The 21,641-nt window shown below is 41.0% G+C and overlaps 1 protein-coding gene across 1 annotated transcript in view; it reads left to right on the top strand.

The window, feature by feature from the left end:
* Positions 1-16,897, top strand: part of LOC126273050 (RNA 3'-terminal phosphate cyclase-like) — an 80,185-nt gene extending 63,288 nt beyond the window's left edge. Inside the window, exons 7-10 of the mRNA XM_049976446.1 lie at positions 1,177-1,301; positions 1,425-1,578; positions 7,375-7,479; positions 16,572-16,897. Of these exons, the coding sequence (XP_049832403.1) occupies positions 1,177-1,301; positions 1,425-1,578; positions 7,375-7,479; positions 16,572-16,652 (465 nt within the window). The 3' untranslated portion in view covers positions 16,653-16,897. The remainder of the gene's footprint in view (positions 1-1,176; positions 1,302-1,424; positions 1,579-7,374; positions 7,480-16,571) is intronic.
* Positions 16,898-21,641: the final 4,744 nt, after the last annotated feature.

Genomic DNA, 21,641 nt, shown 5'->3' with positions numbered 1-21,641 from the left:
TAGGCTGTATTGCAAACATCTCAAACAGTCTTGCCAGTCGGATTGTTGTAGTAAATTGAAATTCTGCTACATTGGAAGATGAACAATTCGGAATTTTTATTTACTTTGTTGGATAATGTATGAAAATGCAGTGGTGGATTTTTTTAAATTTATTTTAATTATTTACTGACGCAGAGGTTTTTGCGCCAGTATTTATCTTTGTGCCTGCAAAGCATGCCTGTGTAGCGCTACATATATTCGACGGCAGAAGTTAGTTGTGGCGGCACCTGCCAACATTTTTCAAAACTTCCACTTACTTTGTACTCGATTCTAAGCCACAGGCGGTTTTTTGGATTACAAAAACCGGATAAAAAGTGCGGCTTAGATTAGAGTAAATACGGTAAATTGCTTCATAAATGTTTTTCCCTTTAAGAAATCTTCATACACCCTGTATGTTTATCACAAATTTGGCAGAGAACTATTTTACCGTCAATAGAAATCCATGTTTGCAGCTTTCGTGGGAATGAAGAGGCATACGTGGCCATGATTCACTTAAATGTGACTGACTACTAATCATTTTGATGTATTTCAGAACAAGAAAGGGCAGCATTTAAAATGAGTCATCATTGTCGGTATCAAACTTGTGCAATTTAGCTTTGATTGTAATGGGTCTGATAACAGTATGAGAAACGCAGTAACAAAACTTCATCTTTTTTTTCCCTTTCTTGATATTTAAGGAAAAAGTATGGGACTTACAATAATGTATAATTATTGTGAAATACATATTATGAATACCACATAATATATAATTAACTCTTGAAATAAGGCCCTTTCAGTGTAACAGGTTGACATTCTCTTTTTTCTTATAACTAGGTCTGAAGGAACAGAATATGTTAATACGCAAATCCAGGCCCTACTGATAACTCTACTTTCTCCTAACGTGGACAAAAGATTTCTTTTCTGTGAGAATGTTGTAGAAAATTTTCCCATGAATACATTGGCTCACTCATCATGCTTACTGAATGTTTCCTGTATTACAGAGACCTTAGCTATTTAACATGTTGATAGCTCCTTTGTGCAATTTTTATTGAAATGATGTGAACAAGTGAGTTTGGGTTTGGGTTTTTATATTCTTTTTGGACATTTTTGGGACAGTTTTGAAATGTATTTAAATAACGTCCTTTTATTTCCTTGCAGTTAGCCAGTGTGATGGCAGACAGTGCAACAGTTGCCTTGCAGCGTGCATTCAAAGGAGTGGAAATAAACATTGAGGCTTACAAAGAGAGGGAAGAAGATGCAGTTGGAAATGGTTCAGGGATCAAGTATGTATCTGGTATTGTTACATTTTCATAATGTTATGTAAATATATTAAATTACTAAGCTAGCAAATGACTTATATACTATTGTGGCTTCATCTATGCTCAGTCTTATCCCTCTCTGTACAGCATAGTTGCAGAAACGACTACAGGTTGCATTTTGGGAGCATCAGGCTTGGGAAAGAGAGATGTGCGGCCAGAACAAGTAGGGAAACAAGCAGCAGATGACCTCATAAGCACTGTTGAAACTGGTGCCTGTGTTGATCCCCATGCACAAGATCAGGTAAATTGAAAGTAAATTTAACTCCATATTTTGAATGAAAAATTGACACTGTAATGTATCTGGGCCATGCATTGTACATAAAAAATCTGGGAAAATAGTTTGAAGCAGTGTCAGTTTCAACTGTTTCTGCACTTAGTGTGTGTCTCTTGACTTATATTTTAGTGTCATTTGCTCTGTTCATAATTTTTAATTCACATTTAAGGCAGTGTAAAATCACTCCAATGTAAAACACTTGGCTGAACTTAGTTGTAGAGGACTGTAATGCTGTGGCAGGAGCTGGAAGTAAAGTTGGCTATCGAGGAGGTTTGACCCACCTGTCTGTCTCTCTCTCTCTCTCTCTCTCTCTCTCTCTCTCTCTCTCTCTCTCTCTCTCTCTCTCTCTCTCTCACACACACACACACACACACACACACACACACACACACTTGTAACTCTGCAGGATGTAGGAATAAGAGTGTAAATGTGTTAAATGATATGACACGTGACTAGGAGTATTGTAGGGTAGGTCATAACAGGTAACATCATAGAGACTGGTGGGATTTTATTTTGGAATATTGAGCATATTTGTGTAGTCAGTTTCATTTCAAGACAAGACATAAGGTAGTTGATTTTGTGTGTGTGTGTGTGTGTGTGTGTGTGTGTGTGTGTGTGTGTGTCGATGAAAAATAATGAAAGGAGTAAAAGTAATGATTCACCATATAGTTGAGGGATTGTTTTCAATAGGCACATTAACAAGACTGAGAATTTTGCTAAGCTTTCAGGTGAATCTCTCTCCTGATCTAACTGCCAGTACTGCAGCGTGACTGGGTTTTGACTGTGGTGAGGGGTGGAGTAGGGTTAAGCAGGCAAAGGGGGGAAAAGGTGAGGAGGGTTGAGGGAGAATGGTAATAGGATAGAACAGATGGCAGGTGCATGGGACAGGAATGTGGGGCCAGTAAGCTTGTTCTTGTGGCACTGTAGCAGTTGGGTGCAATGCACAGAAATGTGGATTTGGGAAGGGGGTTGGGGGGCAGTGGAACATGGAACAGAAACTGCAGAGGGGTTGACAATGCATTAGTGAAGTTAGGGTCTTGGGTAAGGCTGTAAGTGGATTTGGGATAAAGTCTAGTGGAGACTGCCAAAATGATTGAGATGAAAAGGATTTGTTGCAGGGATAATTTGTCACTATGTAATTCAGAGAAGTTGGCCTTCGGCAAAGAAGTCAGATGGCACAGGTTGTGTGAAGCAGCTATTGAAATTGAGCAAATTGTGCCCAGCATCATGTTCTGCCACTTGGTGGTCAACTACGTTCTTTGGCATAGGTAGGTGATGGCCACTCGTTTGGGTGAACAACTAGTTGGTTGTCATGCTCGCATAAAGTGCTGTGCAGAAGTTGTCCTCCCCCTCCCTGGTGCCCCACATCTTTTGTGAGTACTAGCCCTTGCAGCAGCACTAATTCCCTTTCTGAGCTGAGCTGCAAGTATATCCTACTATTCTTTTTCCTCTCAACCTTTCCATTGGATGGTTTTCATGCTGGATCTGAATTGTGATTTTCAACACTAGTTTTGTTTCCTTCCGATGTTCTACAGCTTTTAATTAATTACATGGCCACCTCGTTGGGACTGACTTGCCATTCGTTTTCAAAATAATTTTCCAGAAGTGCAGATTGTACAGGGAAGGTCACCCATTTCATCATATATTCCACCTTTTTGTGCCTTTCTTTCTTAGTACCCTTCTTTTCATTTAAAGGTGCTATGCCCAAATCCCAGCTTGGTACCATTCTGTTGGGCATGGGGAGGGGGGTCAAGTATCTGCATGGGGATAGCTCCTTGACCACACTGGGATTGCACTGTTGGCGCTTGAACCTATGGGTTTTACCCGCCTGCCTCCCTGGTTGCTCCAGAGGCCTAGTGTCATTTTAGACTTGTCAGAGTACCGGAGAGCTCGCTCCTGCATTTGTTTTTACCTCCTTATTTTACGATATTTTAAACCAGCATCCCGACCACGTACCAGTATTTACGGATGGCTCTAAACAGAGGGACTCTGTTGGTTGTGCTGTTGTTTTCCCTGATCGAGTTGTCAAGTTACGGCTTCCTGCGGCGTTTACCATCTTTGATGCCGAATTGTTTGCGATCTTGCGGGCATTGGAGCAGATGAGATATGTTTCCAGTCTTCTCATCTGTTCTGACTCCCTTAGTGCCCTTCAGACTATGCAACACCTGTACCCAGCGGATATGGTCGTCCAGAACATCCATGATGCCCTACTCCACCTGCAACAACAGGGGAAGGAGGTTTCCTTCTGCTGGGTGCCGGGGCACGTGGGTATTAGGGGCAATGAACTGGCGGATGTGGCTGCCAAAGATGCATGTTCCCTCCCTCAAGTTGTTGAATGCACCGTCCCCCTCCATGCTGTTACCTCCCTTTTGCGTTTTCGTGTTATGCGTCAATGGGAAGAGGAGTGGCTGGCAGTCGGTGAAAATAAGCTGCGTTTGGTCAAGGCCACCACGCTGCCATGGCGTACGTCCTACCAGTCATGCAGACGGGATGAGGTTCTCCTCACTCGCCTCCGCATCGGGCACAGTCCCTTAACGCACTGTTTTTTACTCCGGCGGGAGGACTCCCCCAATCTGCAGTGCTTGTGGCATCCAGATTACTGTCCGCCACATTTTACTTGACTGCCCTTTATTCTCTGACCAAAGGGTGGTGGCTTCCTTGCCACCGGATTTGCCCTTTATTTAGCAAGACGATGCAACGACTGTGGTTAAGGTCTTACAGTTTTGTGTCCTGTCCAATTTGTTGCCTCGGATTTTAGGGAGAGGATTTTAATGTGCTGCTGAGTGACTGGCTCACCCAGGTTTTAGGTAAGAGGTCAGCCAGTCACGATTACCTACTTGTTTCACTTCGATTTCTGTTGACTTTTCCTTGTGTTTCCTTTCCTTTTTAGTGTGTTTCTTCTCCTCTTGTTTTGCCTCTGTATGTGAGGATTTGGAACTGCGTCAGGTCTGTGTCTTTTAGCCGTTATCGTTGTTCGCTGTCTATCTTCGTTCCTTCACCGCATGTGTTCCTGTTTCTATGCGTTTGGGCACTGATGAGCATGCTGTTTAGCGCCCGAAAACCTCAAAACACACACACACACACACACACACACACACACACACTATAAGTCAAGGATTATGTGCCCATCGTGACTGAGGTATGGGGAATGCTGGCAATGTTTCATTGTTGTACTGGTCAGGCTGCTGTGGTTAGGTGGCACTTGGGGGGAGAGTCCACATTTGGAGTGGGTAATACTAGGGCGATTCTTCTGCAATTTGCATTTCCCTCCAAGCAACACACTTCACACATGACCATTCTCCAATACTCTGCGGTTATCATGCATTCTTTCGGAACAGTGCTGATCCTGAAAGGGCGTCTGGAGGGTTCTGTACTTTGGCTGATACAGATAATGTTGGCAAAATGGATTCCCCTTCGTACCTTCATCGAGCTATGTCAATTTGACCACATTAATCCATCCTCTCGCCCCTCCCTTTCTGCTGCTTGGGGACTTCAATGCACACCACCCCATGTGCTGAAGTTGCGGCTTTCTAACTGACAAGCTTCTCACAGACCATGACATGTGCCTCTTTTAAGTGATACATGACGTACCTACTTCAGTGCTGTGCATGGTGCCTTTTCAGCTATCAATCAAATGATCTCTTTCCCCTAATCTAACAATTCAGTGGTTCTTGCAGAACCCCTTGTGACCCACCTTGTGACGGCAGCAGCACTCTCTTCCTACTGGGCTCCCTTTCTACTGCAGAAGTGACAAGTTGAGGACATCCCCTTACCTTTCTTTCTCCACAAAACTGAATCCTATAAAGAACCCTTCAGTGACTGGAAGCATTTGAGACCCTTGCCTCACCAAATAACACGGCCCCAGGCGTGGATTCAGCTCAGTCAAATTAGCCAACACCTGAATGTTCCCCAAAGACATCAGGCTCTTCTACTGTCTTTGGCTCTAAGGTGCCTATCCCTTGCAGTGGTGAGACAGCATATTTGCCCCCAATACTTATGGCAGACAAGAACCCAGCACATGTAGGTAGTTAACAGCTGATTAGTCTGATCAACGTACTCTGTAAGCTTTTTGAAAAGATGGTTGCCTGCAGATTATACTGAGTTCTTGAATCTTGGGGCCTCAACTATGGTTTTCAGGAGGGATGATCCACAACTGACCACCTGCTTAGATTGGAAGCAGCAATTCGACAGTCTTATTCTAAATGCCAGCACTTTGCCACTTTGACCTGCATGAGGCAAATGATACTGCTTAATGTGCTCATATTCTACTCAGCCTATATGACTGGGGATTTTGAGGTCCCCTACTGATCTTTATTAATCAGTTTTTATCCCACTGGTAGTTCCGGTTTAGAGTCAGCTCTTCACCCAGTTCCCCATCAGTCCAAGAGAATTGTGTCCTGCAGGGCTCTGTGTTGTGTCACTCGCTTTCTCATCGCTACTAATGGTCTAGTGACCTGTGTTGGGCCACTGATCGCCACTGCATTGTGTATTGACAGTTTTTGTGATTTACTGGACCCAGGTTTCATCCTGTCTGGACTATGATTTCCAGATTTATAGCTTGACAGCTCCTTCAACCTTAAAACTTTTACACCTAGCATGCATATAGATATGTTTTTACATCCCCTAACATTATATAATACCATTTGCTGCTGGGACCATGTGATGTATTCATGGCAGAGCTGACAGCTGTTACTAGAGCCACCCACTTTATTAAATGGGCCTCCCATTACTGTTTAAATATTTACTGATTCAATGAGTAGTCTCCAGGCTATTGACCAATGCTATTCTTGTCACTCTTTGGTATCTGCTATTCATAAGCTTCCCACTGACCTTCATTGTGTTGCCTGCTCAGCCATCTTTCTCTGGATCCCAAGTCATGTGGGTATCCTGGAGAACGAAATGGCTGACAGTTTACCTACAGGAGAACTTCCTCATTCTGTGTTCACTTTGCTGATTCCGGTTTCTGATTTACGCTTGCAGATAAGATCTCTGCTTGTTTAGAGCGGCATCTGGTGGCCTCTGCCCCATCCAATAAACTTTACATAATCAAGGAGACTGCTGCAGCATGGGATTCATCTTTCCATTTCTTCTGGAAGGAATCCATAGTCCTATGCTGTATCCACATCAGTCATACCAGATTAACCTCCGTTTTTCTTCTGTGTAACAGACATCCCCCACATTGTGATGTTGGAGTCTTACAGACAGTAGCTTATATTCCAGTGGAATGCCCCCTCCTTTGGCTGTCTGTCCTAAGTATGGACTTAGGGCCCATTGCCCTAATATTGGCAGATGACTCTTGGATGGTGGAATTGGTTCTTGGTGGTTTTCATTCTGAGTTACAACTACCTCAGGAGGAAGGGCAGGGCAGTTGGGAAGGGTGTTTGTCCCGCTGCATTCGAGGTCTGGGGAATCCCCGATCCTACCTCCTGGAATAGGCTAATCTTTCATCCCTGTTTTATTCTGTTATAATTACTTTTAAATGTGGTTTGCCTCATTTCTGCTGCATCTAATTTCTATTCTTTGCTTTGTGTGGAAGTTGTCCTTTTCCGTATTTACACTTCTCCTTTCTCTCAACAAAAGTCTTGATGTAATATACAAAAGCTATAAATTTGACCATATTAATTTGTCAGTGGACCCAAAACATATTGTGCAGGCATGGATGTACGCAATTTTTTTTTTTTTTCTCCATCATTAAAGTTATGTATGGAAATGTATGTTGTGTACATCGTTTGATTTTTCTTCCTCATTTCTTTTGCTTTACAGATGGTAGTCCTCATGGCCCTAGCAGATGGCATTTCACAGGTGAAGGTGGGCCCAGTGACACAGCATACCGAAACAGCTATTTACATTGCAAAATCTCTAAGTGAGGTGAGTAATCATGTTTTCTATAAATATCCTTGTAATAACACTTATAGAAATGTTACATTTGGAAACGTGATTACAATAATATGACAAATCCATCCCAGATTTTCCTTTCTTTAACTGCAGTTTTGCTTGTTTTCATGTTATGTTGTAAAACTAAATTGTTGCAATAAGTGGACTTATACAACAGAAAATCTTCTTACAGTTAAGGTAGTCAGTCATTTTACTGTCAGGAGCAAGAGAAAAACAAGAAAAAGGAAAAGAAAGATTATATTTGTACTTGTGATGGAGAGGAAAAGTAGTTCCTCTTAGCCTCACATCGGCTGAGACAAATTGGTTCAGAAGTAAAAATAAATCAAAATCCAAGATTAAAGTTCCAAACTACTTACAATGAGGTGCACCATAAAAAGGCTAGTCCAGAAAATGTGTGCGTAGCAGCTGCTATCCATGTCAAAGTTCACCGTGTAGTGGTAGACAAATATGGTTTATTTGAACAATTCAGTGTTCTACAACTGTGTCAAAGTTGTTTGTAAGGTCAACATACATTTTCACCTCAAACATGTGATGCATGGCACCTCAGTTTCCATAAAACTTATTAACAATTGTGCCATTAGTTTACCACAAAGGCATGTGCATAGTTCATAAACTTGTCTGTCTCAGAAATACTGCTATCCTCTTTAGAGAATTAGATGATCTTTTTTCCCATCTTTCATCAGTTAACTTCATCTGCAAATGACATCAAGGAGGTTGTGTGTATGTAGCACGCCAGACCCCTGAAGTGTAGCAGTAATACAGATAACAACACATTTATATCGAGCAACACATTGCAAATGTCGTGCAGATTGCAGACAGCAGAGTGTAATGTGTTAGTGTATATTTAATAAAAATGTATTGTCAGACTAAAGTAGTGGGCTGTATTAAGTATGCAACAAAAACCGAGTTCGTTCCTTGGATGGAAAAGGGATAGGTTGGGGCAAACAAGTCACTCGGACCCTAGGATGGGAGAGGTTAAAAAGGGAGTATTGTTTACAAAACTACACTCCTGGAAATGGAAAAAAGAACACATTGACACCGGTGTGTCAGACCCACCATACTTGCTCCAGACACTGCGAGAGGGCTGTACAAGCAATGATCACACGCACGGCACAGCGGACACACCAGGAACCGCGGTATTGGCCGTCGAATAGCGCTAGCTGCGCAGCATTTGTGCACCGCCGCCGTCAGTGTCAGCCAGTTTGCCGTGGCATACGGAGCTCCATTGCAGTATTTAACACTGCTAGCATGCCGCGACAGCGTGGACGTGAACCGTATGTGCAGTTGACGGACTTTGAGCGAGGGCGTATAGTGGGCATGCGGGAGGCCGGGTGGACGTACCGCCGAATTGCTCAACACGTGGGGCGTGAGGTCTCCACAGTACATCGATGTTGTCGCCAGTGGTCGGCAGAAGGTGCACGTGCCTGTCGACCTGGGACCGGACCGCAGCGACGCACGGATGCACGCCAAGACCGTAGGATCCTACGCAGTGCCGTAGGGGGACCGCACCGCCACTTCCCAGCAAATTAGGGACACTGTTGCTCCTGGGGTATCGGCGAGGACCATTCGCAAGCGTCTCCATGAAGCTGGGCTACGGTCCCGCACACCGTTAGGCCGTCTTCCGCTCACGCCCCAACATCGTGCAGCCCGCCTCCAGTGGTGTCGCGACAGGCGTGAATGGAGGGACGAATGGAGACGTGTCGTCTTCAGCGATGAGAGTCGCTTCTGCCTTGGTGCCAATGATGGTCCTATGCGTGTTTGGCGCCGTGCAGGTGAGCGCCACAATCAGGACTGCATACGACCGAGGCACACAGGGCCAACACCCGGCATCATGGTGTGGGGAGCGATCTCCTACACTGGCCGTACACCTCTGGTGATCGTCGAGGGGACACTGAATAGTGCACGGTACATCCAAACCGTCATCGAACCCATCGTTCTACCATTCCTAGACCGGCAAGGGAACTTGCTGTTCCAACAGGACAATGCACGTCCGCATGTATCCCGTGCCACCCAACATGCTCTAGAAGGTGTAAGTCAACTACCCTGGCCAGCAAGATCTCCGGATCTGTCCCCCATTGAGCATGTTTGGGACTGGATGAAGCGTTGTCTCACGCGGTCTGCACGTCCTGCACGAACGCTGGTCCAACTGAGGCGCCAGGTGGAAATGGCATGGCAAGCCGTTCCACAGGACTACATCGAGCATCTCTACGATCGTCTCCATGGGGGAATAGCAGCCTGCATTGTTGCGAAAGATGGATATACACTGTACTAGTGCCGACATTGTGCATGCTACGTTGCCTGTGTCTATGTGCCTGTGGTTCTGTCAGTGTGATCATGTGATGTATCTGACCCCAGGAATGTGTCAATAAAGTTTCCCCTTCCTGGGACAATGAATTCACGGTGTTCTTATTTCAATTTCCAGGAGTGTATTTAGCTAACCAGAAGAGTGCCAGGCAATTTGTAATTTGGTGTTTTTCTTTTGCTGTCCATACAGTCTTCATCCCCAGCTGCCAAAAGTATATAATTCATGACTTAGTTAAATAATACTGAGTTTTAATACTTCCTTGCGGTATGTTGATCAACCAGTATTTCTGTTTTACCATTGAGTCTGAGACTGACTTTGAAATTTGATCTGTCTAGTTCCTGTATTATTTCTTGCAAACAGTGCAATGCAATCGGGGAAAACGAAGGTGGTTCAGCTTATTCCCTTGGTGCACAGTCCTATCTTTGCACCTGGAAGAGTAGAAAATTTCTTTTATACAAAATGACACTTTTAGAGTCTAGGTGTCTCCCCTACCCCTTCCGATGTGTTTCTGTGGACACCCATGTCTGTAAAATAGAAACTGAGCACCTGACGGTTGCACATAGTGTGTTGTGACAGTTCCCTTTTAAAATCATTTTATTTAGATTAGTATGAGGGTAGTTCAATGAATAATGCCCCAAATGTTTTACAGCTATTAATAAATGTAGGAAACAACTTTTAGGTGCTTGTAATTTGATGTTTCTTCTGCATGTGTCAAGTTTCAAACAATTCTGACAGGTAGCAGAGCCATAATGAATCATGAAAATGGCATACACACAAGACCCTCATTACAAGTAACATAGTTTAATTGAAATCTCAGTTGTGTAAAAGGAAACAGGAGTCATCATTCATAAACGTTCATGTGCAGAGTATGGCAGTTTGCTAGGAGTGATTTCAAGTGATGGATTAAGAGTGTTAGTACCAGGAAGTGCAGGAACAGAGCTCAGTGATCAGCTGTGTTTAGGAGACCCTGTCACAGCCACTGCTGTTGACGTTTGAATCACTCTGACTTCCATTTATTTGGAACACATATGGATTCTCTACGAAGAATACTTCGAAGACGAGAGTGTAATTCATGTAGAGAAAACATGGCCTCAAGCACAGGACAAGAGCTTTTACCAATGCGCAATATATGGTCTTAAACTTTGTTGGCACAAGCTCATAGAATGTGATAGAGATTGTAGAAAATAGTACATGTAAAAGAAATGTTGATTGATACTGTCAAAAATCCTCTCTCTTAATAATAAATGTGTTCTAAAAAAGAAATTGCAGGACATTAATTACTGAGCAACTCTCATAAAATTTTAGAATACTCAGTCCTTGATGACATTCTAAACATTCTTAACTCGCCTTTATAACTTACCCTATTGCCCAGGTGGCTAAGCTATTTCAGTTTCTTATGTTAAGTTCACCCATGGTGAACATCTGCATGTAGATGTAGATGTAGATGGTCTATGGGTAGTGTCTTTGATTACTAATTAAAATGTCCTGGGTCCCAAGTTAGAACCCAGTCATAGCTTAAATTTTAAATGAACAACAGCAGTGGTGGCAGCCGAAGAGTTCCGTCATAAAAAAAAACATCATTCTGTCAATGACCTTCTCAGAGAGGTTGGAGGAGCAGGCTGTTTCGTGGCACTCTCTTGCTTATAGGGTGAGAAACAACTCTTTAAAACATGTAAGACTCAGAAATGTTCAGTGGAATGAGGATGTAGAAGGCAGTGGAAACCAATGCATTAAAGACCTCTAATTGAAAAAGTGTTGTAATGCTCTCTCCCAGTGGCAAAAGATGCCATATTAGTCCCCCATTCAGATCTCCAGGAGGGGACTGCCAAGCGGGAGGTGACCATGAGGAAAACACGGAATAATAAATGACAGGGTAACTTTCTAAGAGTCTGAGCATAGAAAGTAAGAAATTTGAATGTAGTAGGAAAGCTAGAAAATCTGATGAAAAGGGAAAAAATCAAAGGCTCAGCGTAGGTGTAGTGGGGGCCAGTGAAGGGTAATGAAAAGGAGATAAGGATTTCTGGTCAGACGTGTATAGGGTAACAGCAGCAGAAAATGGAATAGGAGGATTGGGATTCGTTATTGATAGAAAGATTGGGCAGAGAGTAAGTTACTGTGAACAGTTCAGTGATAGGGTTGTTCTCATTAGAACTGATGCAGACTGATGACAATAGTTCAGGTACACATACCAACATTGCAAGTAGCAGATGAAGATAAAGTTTATGAGGCTATTGAATGGTTAATTCAATATGTAAAGGGGGATGAAATCTAATAGTTACGGGGTATCGGGATGTGATTGCAGGTAAAAAAATAGAAGAAAGGGCTACGGGAGAATATGGGCTTGGCTGTAGGAATGAGAAAGTAGAAACACTAATTGAGTCCTGTAATAAATTTCAGATCTTAATAGTGAAGACCCTGTTCAAAAATCATAATAGGTGATATACTTTGAAAAGATCCAGAGGCAAGGGACAGTTCCAGCTGGATTATGTCATGGTCAGTCAGAGATTCTGAAATCAGGTACTGGATTGTTACGTGTACCCAGGTGCGGATATAGACTCAGATAATACTTTAGTAATGACTAAGAGTAAATTGAAGTTCGTGAATAGTCCGAAAGAGTCAATGTGGAAGGAAGTTTGATACTGTAATACTGAGGGATGATGAGGCACATTTGAAGTTCACTAAAGATGTGGATACTGCAATAAGGAAAACCAGAGTAGGCAGTTCAGCTGAAGAGAAATGTACATCTCTGAAAAGAGCATTCACAGATGTTAGACAGGCAAACTTAGGTACACTGCAAATAAACTTTTGGTAACAGATAAAATGGTTAAATTGATCAACGAAAAAGGTATATAAGAAATGGAGCAATTTATCTGATATCCAAAAGGGCATGATCATTATCTTCAGGGCCGAGGATGGAAGCGTTTCCAAAAGTACTAAATTTATGAACTGTTTATGTTCTGCTGTGGTTAAAGCAAATGGTTAAAAAAAAAATCAAAATGTCACTATCCAAAACTGGTGCCAAGGCAACCGTGGTGTTCTAAGGGCCATAAATGACAGGTGAACAACAGCTGTGGAGAGGTGTACAGGCAAATAGATGCCCAACTGTTCAGCAACTGACGGCCCAGATGAACCAAGGGGCAACCTGAACAACTGTTCGGTGCGGGCCTCCACATCAGGCACCTGGTTCATGCACCCGTGCTGACTGCTGTTCAGCAGTGACAAAGGCTAGAATTGGGATTCCAATTCCACAACTGGATGTCAGCTGACTGGCAACAGGTGGCTATTTCAGATAAATCTCATTTTGTGCCCCATTGGACAGAGGGCAAACACGCTGCAACAATTGTCAGAAGGGTCCAGGCCAGAGGCAGATACATTAAGGTCTGGAGAATGTTTTTGTGGTATTCCCTGGGTGAACTCGTCATTCTGGAAGCCACAGTGGATCAACAAAAGCATGCATCTGTCCTTGGAGACCATGTTCAGCCCTACATGCAGTGTGTGTTTTCTCGGCATGATGGCATATACCAGCAGGACAATGCAGTGTGTATACTGCAAACTGCATATATGTGCATGGTTTGAAAAGCACCAGGATGAGTTTACCATTCTCCCATGGCTACCATACTCACGGATTTAAGCCCAATGAAGAATCTGTGGGACCATTTCGACTGGGCTGTTCGTGCCGTCGATCCTCAGCCTAGAAATCTAGTGCAGTGAGTCCTGGCACTGGAGCTCACCAGGATCCACCTTCTTGTTGGTTCCTCTCCACCTTCCTGTTGGTTCCTCTCAGAACCTCACTGTCTCTCTTCCTGCACATCTTGCAGCAATCTGCATGGCAAAAGGTGGTTATTCAGGCTGTTGACTGGTGGTCACATTAATGTAACCGTACGGTATATAAATCATTTAAGAATGAAATATAGCAAGCGCAAGGCAGCCAAGGCAAAACGGCTACAGGAAAGATGTGAAGAAATTGAAAAATAAATAATCACTGGAAGGCTGACTCTGCACATAAAAAAAGTCAAAACAACCTCCGGTGAAATTAAAAGCAAGGTTGGCAACATTAAGAGTGCAATGGGAATTCCAGTGTTACTCACAGGAGAGGGAGGGGGGGGGGGGGGGGAGAGAGGGAGAGAACAGATTTTTTTTGGGGGGGGGGGGAGAATACATTGAAGGTGTCGGTGAGGGGGGAGGGTACTTGCTGATGGGGTGGGATGATAGGAGAAGAAATTGGAGTCAACATGGAAGAGATGGTCAGAATTTAAAATAGCTCTGAAAGACTCGAGATCAAATAAGGCAGAAAGGATAGATAACATTCCACTGGAATTTCTAAACTAATTGGGGCAAGTGGCAACCAATGTTGGTGTGTAGAATCCAAGACTGGTGACGTACCTTCAGACTTCCAGAAAAATCCCATCCAAACAATTTGAAATATAGTAAGGACACACAAGAGCAAAAAGTACCACACAATCAGCTGTTAAAGTTTATGCATCCAAGCTCCCGACAGGAATAATATACAGAAGAATGGAAAAGAAAATTGAGGAACAATTAGATGACAATCAGTTTAAGAAAGGTAAACGCACAACAGAGACAATGATAATGGAAGCAAGGCTGGAGTGAAATAAAGGTATGCTTGTAGGATTTGTTGACCTAGTAAAATCTAGAATGGTGAAAGAGGTTTGAAATTCTGAGAAATAAAGGAAGTAAGCTATAGGGAGACAGTCCTGTGTTCAGTCAATTCATAGTTTCTCAAGGCCATTTTGTACAGATTTTCTTGAAACTGGAGTCAAAAGCTTTCTCATAATACATGGATCATTGACAGAGCAGTAAGTCATACCCATTGATCGAGCCTGTAATTTCCTTTGTGACTTTCAAATGGACCATTGTAATGTCTGTATGAAAATCCAGCTTGTTAATATGTTTGTCAGATTGAAACCCAATGTTCTTTCTCGTGGTTGGTGATGTTGCTGCAGCCAGAGCTTACTGCAGAGTCGTAGGGGTCAATCGTACATCAGCGCTCTGAGGTACATGCATTTACTGATCAATAGTCCCTTAGACGAGTATAATTTACTAAAATGTTTAGTGAAATAATTTATAAACTGGATAAATAAATCCTGTGGATTTAATAATGTTGTTGAAACAGGAGAATTGTTCTTTAAACCCAGTAAATATTTATTGCAAGAAGTTCACACGGTTGTGATTCATGGCTCTATGTAGTCATAGATTCAAATGAAAACAAAGATATATAATTAATGTAGATGACAGAGCACTGTAAATAGAATATTGGAAAGATCCTTTAAAAACCCATGAATCGAGAAATTCCAAAGCAAGCACTCATAGTCTGACAGCACAATTTCTCAGTGTTTCTTGCAAGATTAAAATGATGCTCAATATCGTAAACAATTACTTCAAAAATGTATAAAAAAAGTTCATCACATGATGCAAGTCTCAATACAAACAGCTACTAAATAATTAAAGGTATCAGCTGTCTCAAGTCTCGCATATAATGTCCTTATTGTTGCTCCTCGAACTCAATCACCAAAAGCCAATGTCAAATATTTTTAAGTCAAATGATTTGTACCCAAACAAAGCTGCTTCACTGCCTAGACAATCTCGACTACCGTCAAGCACATCCACTGACACAGTACTATTTGCAAAAGACAAAACCTTCCTTTTCAAAAGAATGAAACCAGAAGACCAGTGTCCACATATGCACTGCTGCTCTCCCTTAGAGCGCGCACTCTCTCTCTCTCTCTCTCTCTCTCTCTCTCTCTCTCTCTCTCTACTGAATCCATGTTAAATATTGAAACAATGACCATCATTAAAAATTAAGGCTATTTGCATGTATTTACTTATTATTGGAATAATCCCACAACTATTAAGGTCATTTTGCGACCTCTCACTATATAAGTTTTTAGTAAAATCCCTAAACGTGCTTGCATCTGTTTTTAAAATATGAACTAGTTAGTTACAGTTATACGTATGGCCAGCTTTAGCAAACTGTTGTTCTGACCTCTAGATATATTCACTTTCATGCAAATGTTAAACTTTTTCTTATACACACTTCCATAGCTGTTCAATATAACTTCTTTTTATGACTAGTTATACAATCATTTAAAGCATATTTAATAGTTGGCTGTAGATATTATCTGGCAAGGCACAGTGAGGAACTAGGTAACTCATTCTGCCCTCACACTACATGTAGCTTGTGGAGGATTTGACTGTGGCACATTTGAATATCTATATTTTAGGAAACCAACTGTAACTTTTAATATACATACAGGATTTGGAATGTAGCTTGTTGTGATGTTTGCTGATGTAATCAGCTTTCGTTTGATGCCTTATAATATGTGATGCTCCAACGGTTTAATTTTCCAGCATAATATTCATAATTAAAAACAGTTGTGACTTTCTTAATATTTATTGTAGAACTATACTTGCCTCTGGTTTCCATTTCTGTGAATTAAGTGTTGTTATGGCAGTGTTCCAGATTTTCAGGAATTGTACTACTATGATACTCTGCAAATAATTTTGCTAGTTTGTTTCACTTTTCCTCCAGCTTTAATCTTCACTGCTGAGAAACCTTTTTGAGGCACCTTTATTTACTTCAGACATATTTGTGCCTCATCTGGCATCATTTTGAAACTTTATTATTTTTATTATTCACAATCTGTGCCGTATATTGTGCTATAGACATTTAAAGAAATAGTATAATCTTCAATACTATAATGTAATTTTGTATGTCATCTGATGCTATTTTTGTTTGCAGGCAAAATTCAACATCATTAAGCAAGGACCAAATTCGAACATCATAGAGTGCACTGGAATAGGCCTGCTTAATCCTGTTTAATAGCCAGCTGTAATCATAATATTGAAATAATGTGTGGCATTATCCTAATTATTTTGGAAACAGATGAAGTTCCCTTTTTTAATATCTCATATTTATTCCTGTAATAACATATGATGAACATATGACTTGTGTGCCCAAAAAACTGATATCTTACTACTAGTGATATCATTAAAAGAAACCTTATTCTTGTTTGCTGATTGTGATAAGCAAAGCTGTGTGAAATATACTCTCTTCAAGTACCAAAATTATGTTGCCTTTATTCCTTCACTTCCTTGTGCTAGTTTTGTAGCCCAGTACAAATAGCTATATATTGAGTAAATGACATAATGTAACTGTTAGTGTAGAATAATATTTAGTACATATATTTAAAAAAGAATTGTGGAAGGAAGGGTCACAGCCGGAGACAGATAATTTGATGGTAAGGCCATTGGAGGGCATTCCATGAGCCAAGCAACAATGCAGGAACAGTACTTGGGGCTATGGATAAGGAAACTTTGTGTATTGATGCAGATGGAAACAGAAAGGATCATTGTGGTGGATAAAAACAAGTAAATATAAGTAGGTAAAATTGGTAACAAGTGCTCTTTCTGATCTTGATAAATGATTGTATAAAGTACAGATACTCTTCAGGGGAAATCGGAAAAAGTAATGACACCATGACAAATGTTTCTAAGAGAAGTTACCAGAGATGATCTGGAATCAAATTTATAATGAGACAAATACTAACATAAATTTAATCTATTCCATAATAAATTCGTATCATTATTTGAAAATAGCTTTGCATAAAACCCAATCAGAAAGGACATTAAACAACCATGTAAAAAATCATGGGTCGCTAAAGGAATTAAAGTAAACTATCTGTTTGCAAGAACAATAGAGATTACACAGTTGTAGCACACTACAGAAACTCCGCAAAGTTCCTAAGAAAAATTATTAGAAAATCAAGGAATGTGCACAAGTCAGACATCAGTAATCAATTAGTAGATTTAAGGCCATATGGAATTCTTGACAAATCTCAGTGACTGAGAAGTCACAGATATCATAATAACTAGTTTACAGAGTCTGGGTGCGATTTCAGTTACAGCTAGGAGTAACAAGAAGCATTTTACATCAATGCCGTGTGCCATCTGATGGCTTAAGTTCGTAATACAGTCTATTCATTTATCTTCATGGCTATGTACAGGAATATGGTAATCTTATTACGCGCAGACTGAAACTTGACTATAGACTGGTACAGACAAATGCAGACTGACTAGTCAGAGGCCTGTACACTCATTATAAGACCTCGTGCGTTCATGTATCACTGCGCGAGTGTGATACGCGAGGAGAAAAGGTTCTACGTTAGCAACAATCTCATTGTCTGCGTTACATATTAATACGCGGATCGGCAGAAGCAGAATTTGGTCCGTCTCTAAGACAGTGCCATCTCGTAGTGCAGAGACGGATGAGCGCTGTACCTGCGCTGTTGTGCTTAGCGGGGCGTGCTCTAGTGGGAAAGTTGTGTACTCACTGACTACGCGGAACTATGTACACAACACATTGTAAAAGCTAAACCAGCAAGGTTAATTCAGAAAACAGGTAATGGATAAGACTCCGATGAGTGTTTTGTTATTACACACACGCATATAATGAAAAAAATTACCATAAATGCAATCTGGTGTCTACTGTGTAACTTTATATAATGTTCAACAACTGTACTCGCAAAACATATTTTTTCCCATGAGTACAATGCTGTTTTTTGTGACACACTGTCGAGTCAAACTTTCAGCGACAAGTTGCAAACAGAAACTAAAAAGAGCAGTTAAACTTTTGTCTATATTTTCAAATATTGCATTAATACCATTCCCAACATCCACTTTTAACTGTAAGATTATTATTTTTGGCTGTTTTGACTTGCACATTATCAATCTAAGAGCACGAAACCCTCCAACCTACCCTAGCCTTGTGCTACACTATAGGTCAGTCTATTGTCACAACCATCATTCAAGGCGGGGGGGATGGACATATCAATATCACACTCGAGTCGTCGTCATTAAATACAGGGCAGAAAAATTTTGGGTATGAGATGGCTTAAACAAGGTGAGAATGGAATTTTCATTACTCACTCACAGTGTAGTTCACATTGATCACCCCTTTCATATAACATAATGACTTCAATGATACACTGTACCAATACTCATGTTGCACACATATGTTATCAATTACGGCTGTTTTACGCTGCGTGTTCTTAAAGAGCTGTCTTTAATCTTCAAGATTATCTCTTCTACATGAGGATGGGAGCTCCGCCTGAAAACCATGAGGATTATTAAACTTTTATACTGCTGCTAATTAGTAGTAATATAATTCATACTGTGCAATGGTTGTGACATTAGATGACTGGGAGGAGGTATCACATTTTGTATAATCGACGTCCCAGCATTCATTTGCAAAGTTAGAAACCGACCTCACTCCTGACGAAGATGGCGTAAAGATGCTGCGGCAACTTCTCCAGTTGTGCTGTAAATCATATTTTGAATTATCGCTGTATTGAGTGGCTGAAAATAGGATTCACATACATGTGAAGGTAACAACATGATTAGAATACGTATTTTAACCACTAACTCTTATGGTACAGTATGGTAATTTGTGTTCTGATTCTCAGAATCACATTATCAATATTTTCACACTTGGTCCATTAATATAAGACTAAGGAAGAACATATAAAGTAAAACATATGTACTAATGATTGTTTTGTTGAGATGAAATTTTGTCTATGGGCAACTGTGTCTTCTGTTTATCCTGTAACAGCAGAGGAAGAATCATTGGAATTGTTATTAATACCATTTCACATAACTTTTTGTCAGTTGGCATACTGAAACATAAGTCCTGACATGTTGTTGCCTGTACAGGGGAGAACATATTTCTTAATTGTGTTGACACAGTTCACTTCGTGCTTGACAACGTAACATTACGGTGATAAATTGCGTGAAGCTCTGGAGCCTCAGAAATGACATAAAAAGTATAATTAGCAAAAATCACAGAAATAGCATTAGTGAAGTGCAGAGGGATAAGAGTTGTGAATTCGGTAACTGTGATTCTTAAGTGTGACGAACTTGTTAGGACTCAGTTACTGAAAAGTAACATTCACAGGAATAATTGATGTCGCAAAATCACAGTTTAGCCTATTCCTATAGCTCTGCTTAGCGAGTTTCTCCTCCTTTCTCCACTCAGTTGTTCAACAACCTGTGCGAAAGCTGCTGGCCTGGGCCACAAAACACCCATCTGCCTGAAGATACCTGTTGCTTTCACTTCTGGGAACCCTGCTCTTCTACCTGAATGTGCCTCGGTATACAGGGTGTATCACAAAGAATCATCAGATAAAAAAAAGAAAGAAAAACATAACTATTATATTATTTGAAATATGTGTGTGAACAACATACTGTTGGAAAGGGCAAACTCTCTAGTTTTACATTGTTCCCACTAGGCAACAGCAGGGTGCGCCCAGTTAAGGGGACCACACCATGGTTCAGGTCGGAAAACATCGATTTTCGGTTTCCATCATATTTTGACAAATTAAGGTTTTATTTAAGTACTCTGAAATGGATTTTGCTGATTTATTATTATTATTATTATTATTATTATTATTATTATTATTATTATTATTTTAGCATTTTCCTACCGCATGTGTTTATGTGTCGTGCCCATTTTTCGTTCACCCACTTTTCTGCAAATATTTTAGAACTTTATATTTCCTATATTGCACGTTATACCCCCCCCCCCCCCCCCTCCCCCTAGTGTATTGGCTATTCTGGGAATGCAACAGTCGGTATTCTTTTATTTCTGCTGTTTGTAAACAACACTCAAACACGCGGTTAGTTTTGTTCAAGTGTGATTGTGAGCAGTTTTTATACTTACATTTGCAGTGCTTGTTTATGTGTGTTTTGTTGTGTTTATTGAAGATGACGAAACGTAAAGGCACTTTCAAGAAACGACAATTTAGAGGAAACAATTTTAGAAAGCTTTCTGTACAAGAGGTTATGTCGCCTGGTAACGATGTTTCTAATTGTAATTCTTCAACAAGTGCATCATCAAAAAGGCTGTCTCCATTTCAAGAGAGTTTCAACAAATTTACTGAAAGTGACAAGGAGTGCAGTAATGTTGTTATAAATTTTAAAATATTATCAGATGTAATTTCTAAATTTGTACAATGTAGACAGTGTGGTGAGTCACAGAGTGTGAAAATTTGTGTACAGTACACCAAATATTTGGGCGATGGTGACAATAATCCATTATATATATATATATATATATATATATATATATATATATATATATATACAGGGTGTTTCAAAAATGACCGGTATATTTGAAACAGCAATAAAAACTAAACGAGCAGCGATAGAAATACACTGTTTGTTGCAATAAGTTTGGGACAACAGTACATTTTCAGGCGGACAAACTTTCGAAATTACAGTAGTTACAATTTTCAACAACAGATGGCGCTGCAAATGATTTGAAAGATACAGAAGACAACGCAGTCTGTGGGTGCGCCATTCTGTACGTCGTCTTTCTGCTGTAAGCGTGTGCTGTTCACAACGTGCAAGTGTGCTGTGGACAACATGGTTTATTCCTTAGAACAGAGGATTTTTCTGGTGTTGGAATTCCACCGCCTAGAACACAGTGTTTTTGCAACAAGACGAAGTTTTCAATGGAGGTTTAATGTAACCAAAGGACCGAGAAGCGATACAATAAAGGATCTGTTTGAAAAATTTCAATGGACTGGGAACATGACGGATGAACGTGCTGGAAAGGTAGGGTGACCGCGAAAGGCAACCACAGAGGGCAACACGCAGCTAGTCCAGCAGGTGATCCAACAGCGGCCTCGGGTTTCCGTTCGCCGTGTTGCAGCTGCGGTCCAAATGACGCCAACGTCCACGTATCGTCTCATGCGCCAGAGTTTACACCTTTATCCATACAAAATTAAAACGCGGCAACCCCTCAGCGCCACTA

This window comes from Schistocerca gregaria, chromosome 5 (assembly GCF_023897955.1).
Source record: "Schistocerca gregaria isolate iqSchGreg1 chromosome 5, iqSchGreg1.2, whole genome shotgun sequence".
NCBI lineage: Eukaryota > Metazoa > Arthropoda > Insecta > Orthoptera > Acrididae > Schistocerca > Schistocerca gregaria.
Note: the sequence above shows the minus strand (reverse complement) of the source record. Positions and strands in the feature narration are given on the sequence as shown.